The sequence below is a fragment of the Cupressus sempervirens genome, chromosome 5 (assembly GCF_028749045.1).
Source record: "Cupressus sempervirens isolate cs-2001-9-10 chromosome 5, ASM2874904v1, whole genome shotgun sequence".
Lineage (NCBI taxonomy): Eukaryota > Viridiplantae > Streptophyta > Pinopsida > Cupressales > Cupressaceae > Cupressus > Cupressus sempervirens.
In genome coordinates, this window is record NC_143122.1 from 560,813,640 (window position 1) to 560,834,607 (window position 20,968).

At 34.7% G+C, this 20,968-nt stretch overlaps 1 protein-coding gene across 1 annotated transcript; it reads left to right on the top strand.

The window, feature by feature from the left end:
- Positions 1 to 19,271: 19,271 nt before the first annotated feature.
- Positions 19,272 to 20,477, top strand: LOC149557164 (SKP1-like protein 1A). The gene is made up of 3 exons (XM_089830136.1): positions 19,272 to 19,553; positions 20,065 to 20,136; positions 20,328 to 20,477. The coding sequence occupies exons 1-3, from the start codon at positions 19,272 to 19,274 to the stop codon at positions 20,475 to 20,477; spliced, it is 504 nt and encodes a 167-aa protein (XP_089686262.1).
- The last annotated feature ends 491 nt before the right edge of the window (positions 20,478 to 20,968 follow it).

Genomic DNA, 20,968 nt, shown 5'->3' on the forward strand with positions numbered 1-20,968 from the left:
CCATTGAATAAGCCATGCATTTGAATTTAAATCTTTGGCGGGTAACATGAGGTAACACTTCTGGCGACTCGCAGGGGGCATGAGCCTGCTCGATGCATGACTAGTGCCTGAGAATGATCCATTGGGCCATGGAGTCGGAAAAGAGGACCTGGAAGGTATGAAACTAAGGGCTGCAAGAAACCCTAACCCTTAATGAGGAAATCAAAACATTGAAAACCCTTGAAACTCTGGCTCTGTCTCTATGACTTGGAAACAAAAACAGAACCTCCTCAGCAACTTGAGACTTATCAAAACTTTGGGAACTGGCGACTCAAGAAGTGAGCCATGTGCACAAGCACTTATTGCAAAACAGGAACAAATAAGAAGCAATTAGACTAACTATGTACATGGATTTTCATAACCTTTTCAGAAATAGGGCTTCAGATGGATCCCACTGACTGGAATGGGCAGAATTTCACCATTTGGCCTGCTTAGTTGGAACGCATTGGCCTGTTTGCAACTGGAGATCAGATAAGGGCCATTCCATAGTGGATCAAATTTGGAGTGCCTTCCTAGTTTTGCTCTGTCTGAGTCCCACTTGAGAACTAAATCTCCTTCTCTGAAGATTCTGGCCCTTACCTTCTTATCAAAACTCTTCTTCATCTACTGTTGGTGTATCTCCAAGGTTTGCATAGCTTTGTTTCTCTTTTCTTCCAGTTCAATCAACTCTTCCATTCTTACTGACATGGAACTATTTTCAACCAATTCTAGGTGATGAGCCAACTCCAAGGATGAGAATTCCAACGAGATTGGAAGTCTGGCCTCCCTACCATATACCAGCACAAAAGGTGAATTCCCAATAGATCTCTTGGGTGTTATCCTATCAGCCCACAGAGTAGTCCTTAATTTTTTATGCCAGACACTCTGATTGTCTTCTATCATTCTCCTTGTGATTATGATTAGATTCTTGTTGGAAGATTCAGCCAAACCATTACCCTGGGGGTAGTAATTTGATGATGTGCTCAGATAGATATTATGACTCATTGCCCATGCACAAATCTGGGTTCCAACAAAAGATTTGTCATTATTTGAGATGATAGTAGAAGGAGCACCAAACCTAGATACAATTCCATCAAGGAATTCAACAACTGATGGCTCTGTAGCATCCTTCAAGGCAACTGCCTCTTTCCACCTAGTGAAATAATTAGTAGCAGCCAAGATCCATTTATGACCTGCACTAGATGGAGGATTAATGGGGCCTATAAAATCCAACCCCCACTGGGTGAAGGGCTGATCCACCTGAATAGGATGAAGAGAAAGAGCTGCAAGTCTCTGTTTGCCTGAGAAAAAAGCACATTTCTCACATTTTCTCACATACCTATAACAATCATGGAATAGAGATGGCCAATAATATCCAGCCCTCGTGATCTTCATGGCGGTTGTTCTTGCAGAGAAGTGGCCACCATCAGGGCCATCATGAAGTTCTTTAATTATCCTCTCAACCTGATCCTCTTCAATTCATCTCAACAGGGTCCCATTAAAATCCCTCCTGAATAGGATATCATCAATCACAACATAGGGAATGGACTGCAGCCTATATTGTCTTCTTTTAGCTCTGTCCAATCCCTGAGGGTATCCATTCCCTAATAAAAAGTTCCTCATGTCATCCATCCAGCTCCTAGGACCATTACCATTTCTTACCTCCTGCTGCTCTGTTATTACCATAGCATTCCCTTCATCTGAATCCTGACTTGTTAACATTTCTTTGCATAATCCTCTCCCTCTTACCAATTTGGTAATCTGAATATCAACATCATATTCCATTACCCTAGTGATCCATCCAACCCTCTTCTCACTGATATCTTTGCTTAACAGGAAGTCTTTTACACTCGCATGGGGCACCAACAAATGGATCCTATTGTGGGATAAGAGGTGCCTAAATTTCTTCAAGGCTCTAATGACTGCAAGGGCTTGCTTCTAAAAAAATCTATACTTATCTTCATATTCCTTGAGTCCTTCACTAAAGAAGGCTATGGGTTGCTCCTCATTCTTGTCATTTGTCTGAGTCAAGACAGCAGAAATACTTTACTCACCACCTAAAGTGTAGAGGATGAAATCTTTCTCCAAATTTGGGTTCATGAGAGTGGGGGCTGAGGCTATGGCTGCCTTGATTTCTTCAAAACTCTCCTTCCCCTCCTTGGTCCATGAGAAGACCATATCTTTCCTAAGCATGGCTGTAAGGGGTTTCACCATGATGGCAAGATTAGGAATAAACCTTCTTACAAAATTTATCCTACCAAGGAAACTTTTCAGCCCCTTCTTGTGTTTAGGGAGAGGAAGGGCAAGTATTGCTTTTGTTCTTTCTGGATCAATGGTCAATCCATCCTTAGATACAATGTGTCCCAGTAATTTTCCTTGGCTTGTAGCAAAGACACACTTGGCTGGATTGACGGAAACCCCAAACTCTCTACATCTTAGAAATACCTGTCTCAAATGATCAAGATGATCTTCTACATTCTTGGAATATACAGTTATATCATCAAGGTATACTAAGACAAACTTGTCAATTAATCTTTTCAAAGCCACCTCCATTGCCTTTCAGAATGTGGCACCTGCATTTGTTAGTCCAAATGGCATCCTGTAATAAGCATAGGTGCCCTATTTAGTAGTAAATGTTGTCTTATATCTATCAGATTCTTTAACCAACACTTGGTTATAACTAGAAAATCTATCAAGAAAAGAGAACCTCCTTGACCCACTGACCTTGGACAGAATTTGCTCCATAGAAGGGAGAGGATGGTGATCTTTAAGGGAAGCCTGATTAAGATCCCTAAAGTCCACACACAATCTGATTTCTCCATTCTTCTTCCTTACAGGGACAAGGTTAGCTACCCATGATGAGTGTTTGATAGGAAAAATTATGTTAGATTCAATCAACTTGGATAGTTCCTTCCTCATTAAGGGTTCAATCTTGGGATTCATTGGCCTCTGTTTTTGCCTTACTGGTTTGACCCTATCAACTAAATCTATGGTATGCTGAAACAAACTAGGGTCAAACCCCTTTAAGTCATCATATGTCCAAGAAAACGCATCATTAAATTCTTGACATAGATGAATGAAATTTTCTTGCTCAGCCTCAGAACATACCTTCCCCATGTTAAGAGATTTTCCATCAGCAATTGTAACTGGGGCATGATCATCTTTTTCTGCAGCTAGATTCATTCCTTTGCCTATTGTTTGATCATCAGGATTAAAGACACTCTCTAAGGTAATGAGACCCTTGCGCAACTTGTTGAAACTGAGGTGAATGATCTGATCACTATACTGATCTTGTAGTCTTGACTGATTTCTTTCTGAAAATTTTGCTTCATTCTGCAAGAAACTCACAATCTGCTCATCAGACTCAAACACTTACCAATGAGTATTATTATCAGGAATAGCATGCCTTACTACCACCTTTATTTGTTGCTTCTTCTCTTCCTCAAGATTCCCTGGCACATCATAAGATGCACCCACTGCTGCAAGTCTATCAACATATTTGTTTTCTTTCCTAGGAATGCTCTGGATATTAAATGCTTGGAAACCCTCAAGAAAATCCCAGACTCTGTGTTTGTAAGACTTGAGCAGGCCATTTTTGGTGATATTCTGATTTCTCACTTGGTTCACTACCAACTCACTGTCTCCATATACTTTCAAGGCTTGAATTCCCCTCTTTTGGGCAAGTAGGAGACCTTGGATCAAAGATTCATACTCGGCCACATTATTGGTACAACTGAATTAGAGCCTAAAAGAGAAGTAGTATCTTATTTGTGCAGGAGAGATCAACATAACACTAGCCCCTGATCCATTTCTATTCCTTGAGCCATCAAAGTACATGCTCCATATTCCACTTATGTCATCATTAGCTCCAACAAGATCAGGAACTTGAGCCTCCTTCACTATTATGCAATATGTACTAAGGCCTGTCTCAAGAGTTTCTGACATAGGCTCAAACTGACATGTATTTGCCCACTCATCTAAGAAGAAATTAGGAATCTCTGCTATGGAGGTGGCAGGCTCATTTACTATGTCATTTTCATCCATCTCTAGAATAGGGCAATTCATATTAATGAAGTTGGGGGTGTAGGGTTCAGTTTGATGAAGGGCTTGAGGTTCTACTCTAATTTAAGCATTGGCCCCATATCTGGTCTTAAATGACATATAAGACCAATCAGCAGATATGAATCCACCTATTTGGGCAGTGAAGTCTCTTGAAAGACAGATGGCAAAATAGGGCTTGACTTCAACAATAGATATGTCTTGAATCACAGTACAATCAAGGCATGCATGTAGGGCCATTTCCACATTCCTAAGGATGCCTATGGTTTTGACAGTACTCCCATCTAGTTGTAACACATCCCTAATAATGGGCTCATATTTCATTCCTAAAGCATCAGCAACACACCTAGGCATTATTGAGCTACTAGCCCCCGAATCTATCATGCAATTATGGACTAATTTGCCCCCTATAATCAGAGAAACATAGAATGGAGGAGGTCTAACCTTTTTATTTGTCTCCACATCACCTTCTGGTTGTACTAAACTAGTGTCACTCTCCATGGTAGATGACTGATCTTTGGGTTCAATCTTTTCCAATTCTTGCCGCAGCATCCTTTTCTACATTGGTATGGTGGCAACGGCATCCCACATGGAAATGCTTAGATTGGTTTTCTTCATTTGCTCTACCACACTCAAGGGTGCATTAGGAATTTTGGTAGAAACTTTGGGAGCTGTACTCATGAGAGGTTGAGATGGAGCAACATAGGGATCACTTGCATCCTCCTTTCTTAGACCTTGCCTTTGCTGTTGTGAAGTGTTTGTCTTCTCATTTGCTGTTTGTGTACAAGGTGTAACACTTGAAGTTGAGGCCTGCTTAGGAGAAAGGGGGGCAGTATGTTCCATAGCTCTCTTCTTGCTTCTTGTGTTATGAGCAACGGAATCCTGGTTTACATTACAATGCTCCTCCATCTGGTGATTCATGAAAGAGCAATCACTCTGCCTCTGAATATATGAGGCCTCCTTGGGATGATCTTCCTTGTATGATTGCTTTACTACGGGCTCCTGGATAATTAGGGCCAAATAAGATTCTGCCTTCTGACATAGGCAATAGGTATAAGAATAGTTACATGAAGGACATAAGTCTTGATCTTGGGCTAAGTTATTTTGAGGAACTAAATCTCTGTTCTGATTTGAGCTTGAAGCAGCAACATGACTATTTTGCCTATTCTGATCAAAAGAGCTATTCCAATGATTAGGAGGCCTACCACCACTTGGAGCCTGATGTTGTAATTGGGGAGGCTTGCCACTTTGGGCTTGCTGCCTTTCTAAGGCCACCACCTTGTTACTCATTTTTTGTATTAGTGAAAAACTATCCTCTAATCTCTTCCCTTGGTCCTTCAACTCCTTCCCCTACTCTTGCAATTTTTTATCCAGAGTCCTCTCTCTTTTATCTGTATTCAGCACTAGACCTTGGAGCATTTCCTTGAGTTCATCTATTCCGTTTGAGGATGTTGAAGCTTGGGGAACTGGAGTAAGGGCTTGTGATGTAGAAATTGTAGGAAGGGGGGCCATTGCTGGTTGGTGGTTGGGAACATCAGGAAAGAAAGGCATAGGAGGCCTTGGAGCCAACTTTCCTCCTTGTATTAGGATGTTCTCAGCTTTTATAGCTATCTCATAAGCATTCGGTAATGTATCTCCTCCCATAGTTTGGATTGTAGTGGCAATGTCACTGTTAAAAGCTCTAAGGTAATGCAAGAAGGCATTACCAGGGGTAGGTTTCACTATAGTAGGTATTCTATCCAATGCTCTAGTAGTGACAAATGGTCACTCTTATCCTCAAAATGTTTGCATAATCCTGCTCCTAGTCCATCCCAATCAGTTATGGAACCATGAGCTAAGCCTCTATACCACTGTAATGCTTTTCCTTTTAGAGATGAGGCTAGAAGTCTGACAGAAACATCATCTTCTATAAAACCATGAATATTGCAGACATTTGCTACCTCTTGGTTATGCTCTAAAGGGGAAATAGAAGTTTCACCAATAAAATCAGGTATACTTTTTAGTGCAGATACTGGTATATCATGTCTTTGGGCTAACAGCAGAGGACTTCCACCATTAAAGGTGGCAAAAGGATGAACTCTTGGCTGTGCCATATAAACAAGTGTCCTATTGATGAGTGTTGATGACAATCTAGGCTGAGTTCAAATAGTACGGGGAGTAGAGATAGATCTTACAGGTATATCAACTGTTATTCTACCCCTAACTGGTGATAATGAAGTTATAGTCCTTCTTCTCCTAGGATTTGAAAGAGAAAGCTCTTGATATTGAAATTTACCTCTAGAAGACGCCCTTGTTTCAGTCCTGGGCATGAATCACTGCAAACTTGGTCTGGAACTAGACTTTTTTGATGTTCAGAGTCGCCAAGTACTTGAAGAATCAACCTGTTGAAGGCTTGAAAACTGAAGCCAGCACTACTTCTTTAGCATTTATCTCTAGAATTCTTTCTTCTTGACACCAGTAGACATGAAATCTTCTGATATGAGTCCCACTGGGCGTGCCAAAAATTGTTGTCACTTAGGTTTGCACCCTTGTCCAAGGCCTATGTGCGAGGACAACCTAGTGAAACATGGAAACAACCTCCAAGCTGTGGGACTTGAACTGTGAGGTTGAGTCTCCAAAGAAGGCCGGCTTCCTCTTACTATCAGGGTGCACCTATCTATTCTCAGAAGGAAAAGGGAGAAAGAGAGCACTAAAGAATATCTACCTAGTCTAATCTAAGGCGGTGATGCACCAAAACAGAGTGTTCAGACTCATTTCTGCCCATATATGCACTACAGAACTAGGGTAACATCCAAAAAGTCATACACATCCAAACTTATATCGATCAACAACCACATACAGATCAGGGAACCAAACAGGATAACACCAAGAAAAGAAGATTTCACTTATATATTATCTAGTAGGTCAAAGGTAAATATAGTATGCGGACCACTGATCTCAACAATACATCAATGAGAGGCAAAACGATACACATATACATTGATGGCTGAAAGAGATGATACAGGATGCTTATCTAGCTCAGAGACAAAGGGATTTTTTACACTGCAAGTCTGCAAGCAGTAGCAGAGAAAATCAGGAAGAGTTGACCCTAAGAATAGATCACCAAATGGCCTTTATAGATTAGGCATAATTGAAGATTTCTGCATTACATTCACTTCTCACCTACTGGCATTAACTTTCCATCCTGAGAATCCAATCAAAGATCTGATTGAACATGGCCTGCATACCAAGAAATCCGATATCCCTCTGAGAAAGAGCCTGGAGAAGATAGGAACGGTGCCACAACATTCCCTGACATGGTAGATGGATTGACCGGATGGATGGAGTGTCTTTCTGCGCTTGGCATTTATTTCGAGTTGGTGGCAATTAATCCCACCATCGAATTTGTGGCAAAACCCTGATTTCTCATCATTCATGATTCGTGCATCCATCGAATCGATCAGTCAACAGGCTCGACAAGCCAACTGGGCGATGTAGGCCAATCACTCCTTTGATCTCGCCACCCTGGCAGTCCCTTTACATTTGACTGGGCACTTACCCCTTTCTGTGTGACTGGGCGCTATGTCGCTATCAAAAAAGTCTTCGAAGATCTTGATAGCGCCATAGCGCCTAAGGGTTTCAACTTGACTGCACCACCTTTACCATCTAACTGCAACCGCGCGCTAACCACTACGTCGACTACGATGATTGCAATGACCGCCATTCGTTAACCGTCTTACTTACTATGCTTCCAAATCTAGGCCCACGAGGACACGTGGTGCACGGGCGCTAACTCGCTATCATAAAATTTGCGCGGCTTCTCCATGGCAAGATAGCACCCGCCGCTGATCTCCGTAGATCTGACGGTGTAGAACTCGCCCCTGCAACGTACTGGTCACGTCAAGAAGCTGGTCCCACGACATGTCCATACCTTGACCTGGCATGTGTGGTGATTCCTGATTCGCCATGGACCTTCCAATCCGCGACTGGGCCCATCCTGTTTGGCACCACTTCAGCGACGCATCCTGGCGAGACTTGACCCCACCGACATGTGGCGAAAGGGTGCCAAGTCGCTATGCTAAAAACCTTGCAGCTTCGCCATGGCAAGATGGCGCCTGCCGCCGATCCATTTCCAATCTGACAGTCACAAAACTTGACCTCCCACGACTCTCCTTCTCTATTGATTCGTTGGGCCCACTGATACATGGCGTCTCCTCGTTGGTCTGTTGGTTACTTAAATCTAACTGCACTAGCGGTATGAAATGTGGCCCCGCCAGGGCATGTGGCGCACAGGTGCTATGTCACCGATGTTAACTTAGACTACTGGTCCCACTGTACGCTGTGCACTGACTCATAGACATGGCACTTCCCTATTTGGTTCGACGAAACACCAGTTGGAAACCCAAGACCTGATCCACAGAGCGACCACGTGTCAGCTAGGCACCATGTCGCTATGCAAAAATTGAGACCAAATTCCCATAGCACCATAGCGCCCACTGACAGCATGCCCTGAGATTTACACGTGTCCCCATCCGATTCGCTATCCTGATGCTGGGCTGACAAATTGCACTGCAGAGCACCGATGGGACCCATCTGCCTGATCATTCCTTGTGAACTTTCTGTTTGGGCGCTATGTCGCCTTCGGAAAATGCATTGGTTTTTTCATTGGCGCCATGGCGCCTCGCCATTTTTTTGAAACCTCCGGGCTGTGAAACTCCTGACCTGTCGTACTCTACGATCTGCGACCGGACCCATCCCACTCGGTGCCACCTCTACAACTGCACTGCACTCTGGATGACACCTGGCAATACTTGGTGAGGCCTGGTCCATGTCGATCCACGTGGTGGATGTTCGCTATGTCGCCATGATAAAATCCATGCATCTCTGCCATAGCGAGATGGCGCCATCCGTCGATGCAACCCAATCCGACGATCGTGAGTACTCGTCGTACCTTGTGCTTCTGCCCTCCATGTTGGCACACCTAGCATCGCCTTGGGACACGGCCCCACCTGACACGTGTCACTGAGGCGCTATGTCACTATCATAACCATCGCGCAACTCTTCTATAGCGCGATGGCACTTACCGTTGATCTGAGCTGATCCGACGATGGTGATCATAAACCCCGACTATGTTAGCCGTGCTGACAGAAACTTTGACCTAGTCACACGTGGTTTCTTTTGATTTGTTGCCACAACGCTTGACTCTACTGATCGTTGGAACTCGCCACCGTGAATATCTCCACCGGGCGCTATGTCGCTATGGAGATTTTCCAGCCGATATGCAATAGTGACATAGCGCCAAGGGCGTTAAAGAGCTTCCCGACCTGCCAAATGTCGGACCCACCCCTGCAACGTGTCGACAAGGCATCATTTCGCTATCATAAATATCATGCATTTACTTTATAGCGTGATGATGCCAACCGTCGGTACCACTCAGATCTGACGGCCAGAAAACTCGCGGGTCATAGCATTAAAATACTAATCCGAGACTAACCGTTGAATAAGCCACGCATTCAAATTTAAATCTTTGGCGGGTAACATGAGGTAACAAAAGCCATAATGGAAAATGAGCCATAGAATATAATGGAGAAAATGGAGAAAGACAACTACACTAGTTTTATCTCCAACCCAACCCAAAAAAACACCAAAGCTTTGTGAGTATTCCAGAAAGAAAATATGATTTATAAAACAAGTGTCATATAATGGCTTAGTACTTGCCTTAGTTTTAATAGTTTTTATGATAAATCTAATGTTAAAATAATAGATTTATCATAGTATATATGTGAAGCCTCACCCTAGCCCATCGTAGCATATCTTAGTAGTTTATTTGGATTTTAGATACCTTATATTTTGCATTGCAGATACTTTATATTCTGAGACCTTGTTATATGTTTGACTACTTTGGACTATTTCTTAGACTATTTGATACTATGGGACACTTTATATTATGGTAATCATTTATGATGCTTGATGATCAATTACATTCATGTACTTGGTTGGTTATTTTATTTATGAGTGGGAAATTATGTTTGAATAAAAAAATGTTAGATGGATCATATATATAGATATATATGAAAATCATGAAATGTTGCAAAAGAGTTATAGAATGTTTAGTTTGATAATGGTGGTATTATATATGCACAATGGTTAGAAATTGGAAAAGAAAATGTTACTCAATTAAGAAATGCCTTATGTTTTGATTCAATTATGAATATAGAATTGATTGAGGATTTACATATATGCATATGTTTTATTCATCTTGGACTACTGATATGTGTTTTGAGTGTGTAGGAAATAACCATGGTAAAACTGAGAACCAAGACTATACCTTTGTATTAATTGAGATTGCCAAGGTTAGATCTAATGAAGAGATCTTAACCTCATTGTTAAGTATTTTACTTTGCAAATGTAATGAGAATGGATTTCTTAGATTAGATTCCTTTATGTGAAAATTTGTTTGCCACTCGTAATGTTATATGTGTATTTTATAGTGTCACTTGACACTTGTGTTGTTATCTGTTTAAGTGGCAAGTCAGGTTGTGATAATATAAAATATTTTAATCAACACAAATCTTATATAATTAAATTCTACTCATATATATCATATATACTATTATAAATAAATTATAATATGAAAATAAAATTATTTTAATAATAATATATAATAGTGTTTCTTAATATATTATATAATATAAGTATAGATTAATTTTTTAAAAAATATTTTAGTTGAATGAAATAAATTAATTCTTAAAAATAGAATATTGAAGGTATAAACATCTAAACAAACTTATTCACAAATAAAAATATTTAACTTCAATCATGTCCATATAAGACTCAAAACAATTCATCCAATCAAATCATCAAAAAATATTTAATAGAAATTATGCAGTTAGAAAACTTGCATCTAACTATGCATTTTATAATTAAATTTGAAAATGATAAATTTAAACTCGTAAAAACAATAAAATGAATATATGGCTACTCAATAAAATGCATATATGGTGGAAGTTTAATGAATATAATAATGAAACCACTAACACCAAATTAAATGCCACTTTGCTTTCACATAGCAATAAAAGAATTTCAATAAATTTTTAAAAATGTTTAAACCACTAAAACAAGTATAAAATATAAAACAAGTACCATATAATGGCTTAGCATTGCCTTAGTTTTAATAGTTTTTAGTATAAATCTAATGTTGAAATAATAAATTTATCATCATATATAAAATATTTTAACCAACACAAATCTTATTAATGTCAATAGATATTCGACAATGGCAGAATGGGGAAGCTGGATGGTGTGATTGTGTTAAATAGAATATGCTTTTTAAAATAATTTAATAAATACCACATAAAATATTCATATAAATTATTATATTTGGAAATACAAATCATCCATTTTTCAAGAAATAAAAATAAAAATCTTAATTTAGTAAAAAGCTAAATAAATGGAGATAAAAGAAATATAAATAATTTTAGCTGTGGTAAATTAAATTACAACTATTTTGTAGTGGATATCTATCAAGATTTCTTTAGATAGATTTATTTAAGATATCTATGCTAGTATAGTTAAATTCTATTCATATATACTATTATAAATAAATTATAATATCAAAATAAAAATATTTTAATAATAATAATATACAATAGTGTTTCTATAATGGGGGAGTGAGATAGTATGACCGTGTTAATGTTAAATTTTATTTTTCTAGGTTAAATTTGACAACCATCTACATGTCAAAAGTTTAAATTTTATTATAAATATAATATGCTTTTAAAAATAATTTAATAAATATGACATAAAATATCCATATAAATTATTATATTTGAAATATGAGTCATCCATTTTTTAAGAAATAAAAATAGAAATCTTATTTTAGGAAAAAGCTAAATAAATGGAGATAAGGGAAATATAGATAATTTTAAATGTAGTAAATTAAATTACAATTATTTTGTAATAGATATCTTTCTGCATTTCTTTAGATATATTTATTTAAGATATCTATACTAGTATAGTTAAATTCTATTCATATATATGATATATACTATTATAAATAAATTATAATATCAAAATAAAAATAATTTAATAATAATAATATACAATAGTGTTTCTTATAATGTTATATAATATAAGTATAAATAATATTTTTAAAAATATTTTAGTTGAATGAAAAAATAATTCTAAAATATAGAATATTGAAAGTATAAACATCTAAACTAATTTGTTGACAAATAAAAATATTTAATTTCAATTATGCATATAAGACTCAAACGATTCACCCAATCAAATCATCAAAAAAATATTTAATAAAAATTATGTAGTCAAAAAACTTGCCTCTAACTATGCATTTTATAATTAAATATGAAAATGATAAATTTAAACTTGTAAAAACAATAAGTTTTGATCATGAATTAGTTATGAAATGTAATGCACAATATATATGAATCCTCAATAAAATGCATATATGGCAGAAGTTTTATGAATATAATGCAACCACTAAGGCCAAATTAAATGTTGGTCCTTAATTTAAGTCACTTTCCTCTCACATAGCAACACAAGAATTTTAATGGATTTTTAAAAATATTTAAACCACTATAATTACCAATAAAAAAATAGTATTAAGTGTGAAAAATATGTATTTTGATAATAATAGTGACACAAACATAATATTTGATAATGTTTTCAAATTTTTGAAAAAAATAGTAATAGCATAGATAGGGAAAAAACTATAGTCTCTGGCAATCACTAATAAAAAGATAGTTAGCTAATAAGAAAACATAGCATGACTTTGCATTTTCTTGATATTTTCCTTTGAAATATCAAATATTCTAATAAAAGTTATTTTTGCAGCCAGTGGTCATGCACACTTGCTTATGGTCCTTAGCCCTTGTTACAGTGTTATTTCTTCTACATTTCTAAAACTCCTACAATTAACGAAAAAATAAAACTAAGTCATGATGATGAATTCTTCAAATTTTTTTTAGCATAATAAATTTGTACATTTAAAAGTTGCAACAAATGGGAGGCTGCCTTTGAGGCACATTCTAAATCATTAGCTTATTTCAATTTTCCATCAAAATTTTAAACTTAGTCAAATAACTATCATAACGAATTTCATAGTTAGAAGGACAAAGGATCAACTATATAATTAATATATTGATACATTCATATAAAGGAAAAATGAATAGTGTCAACTATATAATTAAAAATTAATATCGTAGATGCTCTCATAGAGCAATGCAGATTTTACTACTATAGCTTGTCTTTAACATAACAAAAGATATGAAAAGAATTATATAATATATTCAACAAAATTTTAACTTCTACATTATAGCTTGCATTATATCTCATTTTTTCTCTTTTCAAGAATGATTTCAAAGATACTTTTTAATACACAAACTATGAAATGAATAAGAAGCAAAGTTTGGCAACACTATACCTCTCTATCTCTTTAAAGACACAACTTTTCCTAGAATGTCCAAAATTTGATGAGAAAAACTTTTGAAGTTAGTTAAAATTGATGAAATGGCAACACTATACCTCTCTATCTCTTCAAAGACACAATTTTTCCTAGAATGTCCAAAATTTGATGAGAAAACGTTTTGAAGTTAATTAAAATTGACGAATTTATTAGAAATTTTATGATCAACTAGTGAGTGAGGATTTGGGAAAGTATCATGATAACTAGAAAACAACATTAATAATCAGATGAATTGAACCAAATAGGGGAAAAGCAATTAAAATATTAGCTAGTAACCAATATGGATAACACAAATTTTCATGAATACATAAACAAAAATAGGATTTTGAGAATCACAATTGGAAGAATACAACCAATACTTTCATAGGTTTAAAATTACCCATGCTTGGCTCACAAGATAATTGACCCTCAAATTGGGGGTTTTTACTAGTTTCACTTGACCTTAATAACTATTTTATGAAACATTATTTCATAGTCGATTCTCTGAAACATCAAAGTAACTAAGTAAATTGAAGTTCCTGTAGTTAAGGCTTGTGGTCAATATCTCCAAAATCCTAATAAGGCTCGCTAGTGAAGTTTCCCTTGACCTTGAAGATAATCTATTGAATGGAAGCTAACTAGTATAATCACATCAGTATTACCACTACTTTGTCTATTAGAAAAAACCATATTATCAGTTATGTGTCCTCCAAATATAGACAAGGAAAACATTACCTATTTTTTCCTTTAAATCTTAAATAAACTCTAAAATAGATTTGTTCCAAGAAATTAAAAATATTCTAAAGACTTCACTAAAAACTAAAAATAGAGTTGAACCCATCACATATGTTTTAGCCATCTTTGAAGGAGTGAATTCTATAAGGCACTAAACAAGTTTGAAATGTTAATTTGCATGCAAAAAAAAAATCCTAAATGCCAACTACACATTGCAATACCTCCATTTGGTAGCCTTTTCTTTGTGATCAACAATTCTATGGCATTGAAAACTAAAATGTCTCTGTTTTGTACTACAACTTAGTGACAATTCAGGACCAGGCCTCTATAAATACAACTTCACCTATCTTGCCAAAGCACACATAGTACATGAAAATGTTAAACTCCCATCAAATTTTAGTGGTAAAATTTTAATAATGGTCTAGCAAAAAAAATGAAACGGTCTTATTGGTTGTCAGAAAAATAATAAATCAATATTTAAAGAAGAACCCTCCATAGCATGGTAGGAGCTGACAAGATAGTATAATGTTCTCTTAAAATGGTCAAATATACACTAGTTTGAAAATCTAATTATAATTATAATTTTCATTTACATGGTATGTATTGGAATTGACTGATTGTACTCCATGTCTATCTCTTATTGCAACTAAAACTGAAGTTAACTCCACCATATGTGTGCATGATAGAATATATCTCAATAGTGTTAGTGTTGTTACATTACACCATCCACATGGAGGCTCTAGATTCCTCTTTTGTATATGGGAGTCTTCTACGTATAGAGATCATTTAATTTTTTTTAGGTCATATTAATTTGTACAGGTTTTTTTTTGATTGAGCAACATCAAATAAATCTTTGAATATTTTGGAGAATACATAATGAAAAGATGTATATTTTTTCTTAGTTATAGTGGTAAGGGGAACAAAAATCTTATGCTATAAATCAGTACCTAACAAGGTTCAATGTGGGTACCCATCCTATTTTAATTTTTGGGTGACAATTATTTAAATTTCTTGTTGTAATTTCTTGCAGTTGAATTGTGGTTTCATTTAGTGTTTGTTGCTAACTAAGTAAATCTACTACTCACATTCCCTATTTTTGATCTTACAAAAATCATCATTGAATGATGGAATTAAAAGACTTAATAGAAGGTTTCCAACATACTTTGGTACCACCTATTTTGGAAGGACAAGAATATCAAAGAGTTTATTATTTGGAGAGCTAATGTCATGACCACAATAAGTGACATGGTGAAAATGATAGTAGAAAATATGGATATAACACTTTTCCAAGAATGTTTGTCCAAGTTGGTTAACTCTAGGATATTATATGAGAATTTTGAGAAAGAGGTTACACAAGCCATGGTTAAGTACAACCCATGTAATTAGGTAGTAAATCAAATCTTGGATCATACATGACCAATAGGCAATGAATCTAAAGATTGGATTAGAAGGTATATTTCAGTTGACGACTCGAGTCATGAAGATTCACCACCACAAAGGCCATAATAGGGAATATTTTTAGTACTATAAGTGCAAAAAATATAAAGTGATAGTTGGTCATGTGAGTGCAAGGTGTCACATCATGTTGTTAATGGATTAAGTTTTTCTTTTTACACAACTAGCTGATTGATTGTTTGTAACAAACTAAAATATCAAATCAAAAGGTGAGTTGTATCTTAGTCTCTATGCTTGAAGCTTACTACAATTCATATATATATATATATATATATATATGAGTTCCAAAGCTAGAGAAGGGACTGAAATTTTTGAAGAGAATAGATTTTTTCTATGTTTTTCTTAGAGTCAAGCCATTTACTATATATTATTTTCTAAACTATAATGGTGTAGTACAAAAGTTGCATATATATTTTGAGCTGATATTCACAAAGTTTCAACATAAGGGCTAGTTATTTTCAAGCAAAATGAATACAAAGGAAGAAGTATTTTGAATACCCAGTTATGATCTTTATCTATTTTTATGTTATTTTAAGGTTTTTTTGAGGCTTGAGGACAAGATCTAATCTATTGTTATAATTCTTTTCATTATTATACCTTATTAGATACTCTGTTATTAATCAAAGTGATCATGTAAATGCTTGATGTGATTTGAGGGAATTGGAAATATCATAGGGAGATTTGATAAGTATTGCATTTGGAATTAAGTATTTATGTTCTTCTCACAAAGTGAGAGAAATAGATCCATTGCAATATGTTGAAGTTCTGTAAGTAAATTTCCCAAAAGGATAAAGACACTGATAATGAGGTGGCAAAAAAAAGGTCACGAAAAGTTTCATAGTATAAAATTTTATAATTAAAATTCAATTATCTTATGTTTATATTTGTAAATCTTGAAGGAAATCCTATGCTTGATTTAGAAGAAGGATATAGGGTATCCAATAATAGTTGAATTACAACCCTTGTATGGTCTATAAGTTAGAATAATTGAAGGAAAATGTTTGTTGCAAAGATAGAATTCACTGATGTTGTTGTTGACAACAAAAAAATGTAATAAATTCCTAGGTATACCCTCCCAAATCTTGCAGAATTCAAAGGCGAGAAAATTGCTAAGTCTTTTTTTTGGTCATATTGATTTGTGTGGGGATATATGCTATGGTCTATAGTGGATTCCTATGTTTTCCTTGCCACTTATGAGGGTTTTTGAAATCCTATCAAATCGGGAGCCAACACATTCCTCCAAGCCAACATGGAAAAGATAACCATTAGTAAATGGAATGAAAGAAGCCGTCTATGGAATCTCACATGAGGAAGCATTCTACTCCCCACAAACTAGGTCTGAAGCACTAATTGAACAAAACAAAAGAGTCCAAGTCTCCTCTAGGCCCTTCCAAGCATACAAGGGGCTCAACAAGGCCAAAGAACCCTTGTCGCACAAGGAATTTAAGAATAAAAATTCTCCCCAAAAATACCTCAACACCAATGAGAAAACATTGAAATAGGAACTATAGATGCAACAAAGTAAAGAAGAAAACAAAATAGGGGTCGACATAATGCCTCTAGCACATAGACCAACATCCAAGGGGAAAGTTTCTTTTGCACTTTTGCATAGAAACCATCATAACCATCATAGGAATTACTAATAGAGAACCCCCTTCATCTTGGTCATCACATTGTTTTCCTCCTCCACACCCTCATCATACTCACAAACCCTAGCCTCTTGAAATGCTCTCTCATAGGTGCATTATTGCAAAAGTGTGTTTACTCTCACATAACATATAGTTTATGATAACATATAGTTTATGATAAAGAGATAAAAAAATTAAAATAGACATGTATCTTCTAAGATTAAAATAGCTAATTTAATATTAACACTACTCTAAATATTTTGAATGCAATTTTCAATCACTTTAAATTAGTACATTACAAAATTATTTTCAATTTTTAAGATTTGCAAAATTAATTTAAATAATCATACAATAAAATAGAAACCATATAAGTTAAGGCTATGATAATGAAAAATAGAAGAAATTCAATGTACATAGAAGATAGAAACCATATAAGTTAAGGCTATGATAATGAAAAATAGAAGAAATTCAGTGTACATAGAAGATAGGGTTAAGAAAAATTATTTAATAAGCTAAAATTAGGAGGATATGTTGTCCACAAAAGAGAGGAAAAAAATCCAACCTAAAATGTCAAGGCTAAAATAAGGACAAACTATAATTCTATGTATATAAATTAAAACATCATATTAGTGTTTTTAAACATATAATCTTGTAAAATATGCTATTATGTGAAAAATAAAATTAAATAAACCAAGGAAAAGATATCGATGAACCCTAACCTTTGGTGTAAAATATCAACCAAGGTTTTAGGTTAAAAATAAAATAAACAATTAGAATTTTAGAGGTTCAATACATGTAGTCATGTAAAAGACACTATTGTGGGCTATGAAAAAGCTTAAAAATAAGAAAAGTTCAAAATAAGAATGAAACCAAATTGCATGTATAAAAAAATATCAAGTTCAATTAGAACTAAGACTTGAAGAGATACAAAACAAGTGTTAGCTATTGGCTTATTACTAATTTTAATTTAATAAATTTGTTATACTATGTTAAAAAAATTATTAAAAAATATGATTATTTATATATTATAAATAAATTATAATATAAAAAGAATAATATTTTCATAATAATAATACTAATTTTGTTTAAAAATATATATAATATTAATAATATTATTTTTTTAGTATTTTTGAAGGAGGAAAAAATTATTATAAGAAAATATATAAAAATCTACTTTCATTCTAAAAATTGTAAATTAAAAATTTTGCCTATGAAAACTCCAACAAAATAAATTAAGTCCAAGATAACAACAGTCCTATTTTCTATGTATAGAAAATCACCTATGTCTCTTAGGAAGCAACACAAACTCCAACAAAATAACATCAACCAAAGATAATAACAAATCTATTTTCTATGTATAGAAAATCACTTATCTTTTTAAGGAAGCAACACATCTTAAGAGTCAAGAGCAGACCTAGAATTTGTTATTTTTGAGTCGTATATGACAAGCTAAAATTTTCTGGGACTATAAGGACTAGCATGTTAATTTTTTATAAAATGGTCAATATGATACTCAAGTTTATATATTAGCATTTTTTAGATTTATTTTACCAATTTGAAATATTTGTATGCAAAATATAAATAAATGTAGAATTGGCATACATTATTATTAAGCCAAGAGGCTTTCTACAATGGCTTCAATCATTATGAAAATAAGTGAAAATAAGCTTCGAGAAGGATATCTCTGACTTATTATATATAAAAATACAAATATATAATTATTTTCTTGACTTTAAATATGAGAATTTTCTAAATATTATTAATTCATAGATATATAATATTATTTTTAACAATCAATACTTATTATTTATTTCAAAGTGTAAAATGAAAGGCATTAATATGACTATTATAGAAAAACAAGATGACGGGCAAGGGCAACCGTCAAATTCAAAGCCTGGTGAAGCCTGTTTTGAATCTCCAAATCATCCACGGCGATGGAGGGCAAAGTGCAACTGAAAAGCTCAGACGGTGTGCTGCTTGAGGTGGATCAGAGCGTGGCATTTGTGTCTGGAAAAATCAGGGAAATGATTCTGGATGCGGACATGGAGAGCATCATCTCCTTGCCTGTGCACAGTAAAATCCTCGAAAAGATTCTCAAATATTGTGAATACCATGTTGAAGCTGCCAAGAATGACTTCATTCCGAAGGAGGATGTGAAAAAATGGGATGAAGAGTTCGTGGAGGTAGATGTGTATACTCTTATCATTCTCTGCAATGTATGTGCCATTTTCATTTCCCTTCTCCATAATTAGGGTTTAAGAAACATAACTGAACCATTTTATTTTGTAAAGTTTGACGGTGGAGCCTGGGGATAGGACTATAATTTTTCAGGATTCTATGTTCTTGTAATGATTCATCCATTTTTTGTGGCCGTGGCTTAGTTAAGTTTATTGTGTTTTGGAATTTCGTCTGTGGATTTTCAAAGGCTTTTAAGCAATTTGTTTGGTGGCCTTGAAAATTAAGAGTGCATTATTTTATGTTCGTCAAAGATAGCTAGATCTCTTGGATTTTTGTTTTAATGTAGACCATATGTTTAATGGGCAATTCTTTTAGAGTAGTGTACTTTACAATATGTTTAATGGGCAATTCTTTTAGAGCAGTATACTTTACAATAAGTTTCCTGCGCACTGAGATGATTTATTATTTTCACTGAATTAGGTTTAGTTTATATGTCTGTTGAATTGTGTGAATTGTCGGTTTTAACAGCTGTTGAAATAATGTATGTAGAATGCATTACTAAGAGCCTGCAACCTGTATAAAAAGAGTACAGAATGTAATGTTTCTGAACACCTGCAATATGTAATTAGAAGGAGAGATTAATAAAGATTTGGGGTAATGTATTTTGAGAGCTATGAGTAAAACATTTATATTTAAGTGTACTAATTTTTTCAATCCTTTAATTTACGGGGTTTTAAATCTGCATTTAAAAAAAAAATCTGATATGGGGTAAGAATGATGAGTTGTTATTAATGTTTCGATGCTGTCAATAGGCGGCAGATATTCTCAAAATAAACAACCTTCTTGAATTAATGTGTTCAACGATAGCTGGAATGATCAAGGGAAAAACCGAAGAAGACCTACGGGCGACATTTCACTGGATGGCTGATTACATTCTTGGACGGCTTAAAAGTGTTAAATAGTTAAAATTGACTTTTGCTTTTAAACTTATGTAATGTTTAAGGATAATCAGAAAATTAAAAAATATAGACTTTTAAATAAATTTTAATGTCTCAGACAATTTGTTTTACATATAGTGTTTTCACAAGATACAGATCTTCTTATCAAATAATGACCAGAACATTGTGATATTTAAGGACCAGGTATTTGCCTGGTCTCTTCTATTTAAATAGTGTTGGCTGTAGTTCTGGGGATCATTTGATAAAATTTCTCTGAGATTTTATATTATGACCGTCTTGAAAAGATAGTGATGAAATGTTTTGCAATTATAATTTGTTGATACATTTGATATTTCAAAGGAAAATATTAACGAAATGCATAGTCTTGTGCCCTGCTACTTTTTCTTATTAGCTTACTATCTTTTTACTTTTCCTTAGCTCTTACGAATTTGGATGTTTGATGGTACGGTATTTGATTTAAATTAAGCAGCATTAAATGTAATAGCATCAGGGGA

Coding starts and splice junctions, on each gene's coding strand:
- LOC149557164 (XM_089830136.1), top strand. CDS start 19,272: ATGGAGGGCAAAGTGCAACTGAAAAGCTCAGACGGTGTGCTGCTTGAG. Junction 19,554..20,064: donor CTCTTATCATTCTCTGCAAT/GTATGTGCCATT, acceptor TAATGTATGTAG/AATGCATTACTAAGAGCCTG. Junction 20,137..20,327: donor TTTCTGAACACCTGCAATAT/GTAATTAGAAGG, acceptor TGCTGTCAATAG/GCGGCAGATATTCTCAAAAT.